Source organism: Chiloscyllium plagiosum, chromosome 1 (genome assembly GCF_004010195.1).
Source record: "Chiloscyllium plagiosum isolate BGI_BamShark_2017 chromosome 1, ASM401019v2, whole genome shotgun sequence".
In the NCBI taxonomy this organism is placed as follows: Eukaryota; Metazoa; Chordata; class Chondrichthyes; order Orectolobiformes; family Hemiscylliidae; genus Chiloscyllium; species Chiloscyllium plagiosum.
In genome coordinates this window covers 119,507,562-119,513,780 of record NC_057710.1, presented here as the reverse complement: position 1 = coordinate 119,513,780, position 6,219 = coordinate 119,507,562, and the positions used below count along the sequence as shown (strand labels likewise).

Sequence of the window (6,219 nt, the reverse complement as noted above, 5' to 3'; positions counted from 1 at the left end):
GTATTCTCCTTGACAACATTGTCTTTTTCATGAGATAAGGCAGGAACAGGATATTGATTAGGAATGATCAGCCATGATCAAATTGAATGGCGGTGCAGGCTCGAAGGGCTGAATGGCCTACTCCTGCACCGATTGTCTATTATCAGTTATTGACAATTCCTTCGTTGATAATCAAAGTTTTAAAAGCACTTTAGATAAGGGGATTTCCTTTGATGCTGATAATATCCAGAACAAGAACAAAACAAATGGTATGAAGATGTAGAAAAGTAAGTACAAGCAAAAAGAGTTCAGATTAGCCTAAAATCTGTGGAATTAATCTTCTCAACATAAAAGGTTTGAGTGCCAAGTTCACAGGTTACTAAAAGCTAGTGAATGAATAGTAAGTGGATGGTTATCTCAGAGGACTGGGATAAAAATGGATTTCTGTCCTACTTTTCTCACCATAATGCCTCATGCACATAGGCCACTGGACAGGAAAGACTGACTTGATGTTGTTTAACACGTGTCTTATCCATCAAGGTATAGCATGCAACCTCTTTCAAAAAGAAGTGAAGACGACTTTGGCTAAACAACATATTTAATTATCTTTCATCATGATTTATTACAGCTTTGGGTCACTGAACACTAGTGCCATTTCAGTATTCAGAGTTGCCTGCCTGATCATCTTCATTTCTAATCTCATATTTGGAACTGTACTCAAACATTTTCAGAAATTATCTGGAAGAGTGGGTCAAAAGGTCAACTTTAAAGCTAACACATGGCATCAAATTAGCAAAGATGGATAATATTATGAAAGATTAGAACATCTTCATTGGGCAATTGGAGATGAGCAATAAAAACTGACCTTTGTCTTGTTCATATCCTATGAATAAATAAATTAATAAAAAAGCATGGAGTCATGATTATGGTATTCAAATTAGTAATGGTCATGATGTAGAGGGTCATTCAGGGATATTTGATTTGGCACAGGATAGAAAAAATAATATACAAGTATAAGCTGAAAGGTAAAAGTTTACTTCAGTAGGGGTTAGTCAGTTTTCCAAATACTTTAAAAAACGTGGTGCGTTTTCTACAAACACCTGGAAGTGAGAAACATTAATGACACAGAAATACAGAAAAATTGACAGGTCATTCCTGCCATTAAGATTTTCTATCCTTTTTTCAATTGTCAGATAACGTTGCACCAGATCTTTCCAAATTTAGGCCATAGGCCAATTTTAGCTACGAGATCATTCAATATAATATTCTTACTTTAAGTCAGATAAATCTCCAACCTTTTCAGTGTTAGATGAAAGCCCAATTACAAATTCAACTCCTCCTTTGAGGTTGTTTCAATTAGCTCCACCAAAAGCCAAGTCTTACATCTGGCATTCCTTTCAAGTTGCTATTAGGATCCCAGACCAGATCACCAAATTTATATTACAATCTGGCTCAAGACTAGTAACTTTCATTTCTACAACAGACGAAGTGAGAGATCTACAGGACTAACCACGAGAATAATGTTACAAGATTTCACAGTTTTAAACTACAACAATAAACTTTATTACAGGACAGTGGAACAGTAATTCAATTCACAATATGTACAACTTATATTCAGAATTCATGTGGTAAATACGGTTAATAGACTGTGATTGAACACCTCAGATGGCTAATGCAATCAAGCCAAATCCTCCAATTTCTCACAACTGCCCTCACTCATTAATGGCAGAACAGGTCATAAAATCTCAACAAACAAGGGATTACAATTTGCTGATCTCGCCTTAAAGCTCCCTCTCAACCACCGCTCAACCACATACTGCCTTAACAACAGCTCCAGCTCCGTTGGTCATCCTCCTTTCCTGGGGCGACATTCCCCAAAACCGCACTCTCTGACACTCATTCACAAGCATGACTCCAGCTCGCCTCACCAACAGTCCTGCCCTGGAGTTTCCCCCTCTGATCTTCAATCTAGTTCAATAGGCCAAGCAAATACTGCTTGTGAACTTTTCAAAAACCACTGTCTTATGTGTACTGAAGTATTAATGCTCACAATCATCTTCCAAGCATCTCCCAATAGTGTCAGCAACTTTCCCACCTTCTCAGCTCCACAAAGCCTCTTCAAAGTGCTTAACTGCCTATTAATTGCCAACTTCTTCCTGAGTTCTAACAGACAGTCACCCAGCTGCTCTCTACTCCTCACTTGTCAGTTGCACGGACTGTGTGGTTTGCCTGTCTTCCCAACAGTATTGCTAACTGTAGCAATGGAAACTACTTCTATCTCTGTGTTTGTTTCTCAACCACCTGTACTTTTTCACAGACTGCCTGTAACTTTTGAACTCCTCTTCAATGAACCAAGTGGCCAAGTGAAAAGTTTGCAATAAACCCCAATTGTAATGCTCAATCAAGTTGAACGCAGTCACCTAGCAGCTCTTAGAACTGACTGTGCTCCTTATGTTACAACTCAGATTGCTGGCTTCCCCTTACAAAAGAAAAGTTCACAAAAAGGATTCATCATTCTCTTAATATTATTGAATTGTTTGGATGCAGATCAAGGTCCGCCTATAAGCAAGTGGTATTTTATTGAGCAGTTTAAAACAATGGGGAGTGAAAAACTTCTAAATCCAAATATAAAAATAGATGTTGGAGCAGAAGAAGACCATTCAACCCCTTAAGCCTACTCTGCCATTCATCCTGATCATGACTGACCATTGAGCTCAATACCCTAATACCGTCATTCCCCCGCCCCCACCCTCCATATCCCTTCAGAGCAATATCTAGCTCCTTCCTGAAAACACAATGTTTTGGCCTCAACCACTATGTGGTATAGAATTCTACAGGTTCACCACTTTCGGTGAAGAAATTTCTCCACATCACAATCCGGAAAGGCTCAGCCCTTATCCTTAATCTATGACTTCTGGTTCGGAACACCTTCACCATTGGGGAAATCCATCTTGCATCTAAACTGATCAGTCCTATTAGAAGTATAGGTTTCGACGAGATCTTTACCCCTCCACATCCACCTCCACCTCAGTGTTCTAAACCCCTGAATGCAATTCTAACCGACTCAGTCAGCCCTGTCATCCCAATCAGTTTGGTAAACCTACAAACTAGCGTTTCTTTTGTCGCTTCTCCCCTAGAAAATGATGTCAACGAATAGAAGGACTTCACAGGCAGACTAAATCTGCTTTAACTCAAACAGAATTCCTTCTGTGCTCAACAGCTCATGCAGTGGGACTGGAACCTCGGACCTTCCAGCTTAGAGGCTGGAGTGCTACCAACTGAGCCACTGAGGATTACTGCTTGCTGTGGATCAAAATAGTTCAGCAAGAATATCGGTGACAGTAGAACACAGGAAGACAGACAGTTTTCTTTTTGCTTTTGGTCAATTGTTAGATGCTTGTATTTTCTCGAAAGATGGTGGATGGGTAATTATTGTCAAAATTACCCTTCTCTGCTAAAGGTGTATTTGGTACAGATGGTGCTTCTTGAAAAGGGCAGCACAGTTGCTCAGTGGTTAGCACTGCTGCCTCAAAGTGTCAGAGATCCAGATTCAATTCCAGCCTCAGACGACCCCCTGTATGGAGTTTGCATTTTCTCCCCGTATCTGCATGGGTTTCCTCCAGATGCTTCAGTTTCCTTCAACAGTCCAAAAATGTGCAATTAGGTAGATTGGTCATGTGAAATTGCTGATAATTTCCAGGGATGTGCAGGTTACCTGGGTTAGCTATGGGAAATGCATTTTTATAGGATCGGGGGGGGCTGTGCGGCGGTCTAGATGGGATGTGCTTTAGAGGGTCAGTCTGGGCTTGATGGGCTGAATGGCCCATCAAAGTCTACTTTAAAGAAATATAGTCAGCCTCTTTTAAATGATTTCACAATAAATTCAAGTTTAATCCAAGTCTTAGAAAGTGTTTCCTACTTCAATGGTAAAGTTTATCTAATCCATAGCAGATACTTGATAGGACTGGCTAGCAACTTGAGTTACACAGTTCCAAGTGCAATCTTATTTAATAATCTAGGTCAGATAAAAACATAGGGAGGCAAATGGACAATGTCTGAATTCATTGCAAGATCATTCTCCTGTAGCTTCAGATCGAAAAAAAACCCTGTGCTGCTAAAAATTAACATTTATTTTATCAATGTTGCTGCAATATGTAGCTACATCAATTCATCACTAGTATCAAAAAAAATGAAAAACATGCTGAAATAACGTATTCACAAAGTAGGATGTACTCACTTCAAAAGCGGTTTTCTTCTGTGTAAATTAAATGAATTAATATCGAGACATAAACAATGAAGGGTATTGCTACCTGTTAAATGGAAATCGTTGGGTATCTCGCTGCCTGAGATTTTCTTTCAAGTTTAAATATAGGAGAGTAAGTTCAGTACTATGATAGCTTACCTTGGCTGGTGGTATTTCAAGCAAAGCTCCAAGCTCTTCAAATGTAATATTATTGTACAGTTTACTAGCAGAAAGTAGATTGTGTTCAATGACTGCCCTGTCCAGTATGCTGGAACCTAGTATTAAGGGAGGAAACATCATATGAACAATAGATACAATTTCACGTGAATTTTTAAACTGATTAAACTTTCATCGATAAGAAACCTGCCGACCAAAAGTCTTTAAAATGCAACACAAAATTTACTGAGGAACTTGCTTACATCATTTGTAGCATACATGGAATTCACACAAACAACATTATTTAATATCACCATTAATTTACATAATTTAATTGGTTAAGGAGATGGCAATAATTACCACTATGCCATTCCAATCCTATTACAAGATAACCATAATACTAAGGATAGATTGATTAGATTCTGAACTAACAAGAGAATCAGAGGCTATTGGGGATAGGATCAAAGTTGAAGCCACAATCCGATCAGTCATGATCTTACTGAATGATGGAGCAAGCTAAAGGGACCCAATGGCCTACTGCTGATCCTAATTCATATGTTTATATGTAACTGATATTGTAAAAATGTAATCTAAGTTTATTTCCTCCAAGTGTTTTGGCGATGTAAGATTTTTAAAAACATTAGTATAACCCAAAGCGGTCACCTAAAGTGTTATTCCACACAGCAAAAAATAAAGCACCTTTGACAGACCACTGCAAATCTTAAACAATACCAGATAAAGTCACCAGAAGGCACTTCCATCAGTTTACCACCGCTGTGATGCTTAAGTCAGAGCCTTCAGAGGACACATTCTCTGAAATTTGGGAATTCATTCCTAGTTCTATTTGTACCTATTGTTTTGATGTAGTGACTAATATTGTTTGAACTTTTCTGGGCTGAAGTTCTGAAGAGAATTGGCAAGTGAATCAAAGTCAGGGTGCCTGATGCGTTGATACCATCAGTTTGAAATCCATATAAAAAAACGTAAGAATGGATTTTAACAAGGGGTATGAGTTCAAGATGCTTGGGATGCGTCTACAGTTTCTAAAAGCAAACGGATGGACAGTACTGTGCTAGTCAAACAGTGGCGCATTCAAAATCACCGCATCAAAAGTTAACATCTGAATTGACAAATTAAAAACAGAGCATGATAAATTACAAATTATGGGTAGACAGATTTAGACCCAAGAGATTTCTGTACATGCAACAGTTTTTCATTTGGTCACTTCTAGGTAATGAGCCATTCACAAAATAAATATCCAGGAAGATGCCAAACTATTTAGCACAATGGTCTCGGTTAAAATAAAACTGATACATTAACAAAAACCTTGACATCATAAATATTGATAGAATACTTAATGATAGACATTGTATAGTTAGTCCAGTCCTGAGTTAAATCAATGCAATTTATCCCAAAACATAAATAAATCAACAATTTGTCATTACATAGTCTCCGTTCATTAAAGTGTTTTCCAAATAAAGGGATCAGAAATTTTAATTGTAGTCAGCAGCTGAAATGCCAATTTAACCAGAAACAAGCTGCCGCATAAATATTTTTAAGATCTTTACAATGTTTTAGGATATCTATTACTTTAAAAATAGAATGATCTGTTTGGCTTGTCCTATAATAGTAGTGTTGCCCCAGTCGAATTCATGTTGCTTGTCATCTGTGTGTGTGGCTACTAAGGATAGCTGGTCGTGTTGTTTCGTGGCGAGTTGGTGTTCATGGATGCGGATCGTTAGCTGTCTTCCTGTTTGTCCTATGTAGTGTTTTGTGCAGTCCTTGCATGGGATTTTGTACACTACATTGGTTTTGCTCATGCTGGGTATCGGGTCCTTTGT

At 38.3% G+C, this 6,219-nt stretch overlaps 1 protein-coding gene across 2 annotated transcripts in view; it reads right to left on the bottom strand.

Annotated features, from left to right (window-relative positions):
* cops4 (COP9 constitutive photomorphogenic homolog subunit 4 (Arabidopsis)) overlaps nucleotides 1-6,219 on the bottom strand; it is a 64,997-nt gene that overhangs the window by 27,513 nt on the left and 31,265 nt on the right. For both annotated transcript variants that reach the window (XM_043695242.1, XM_043695232.1), the window contains one exon: nucleotides 4,382-4,497. In XM_043695242.1, coding sequence (XP_043551177.1) covers nucleotides 4,382-4,497 — 116 coding nt within the window. The remainder of the gene's footprint in view (nucleotides 1-4,381; nucleotides 4,498-6,219) is intronic.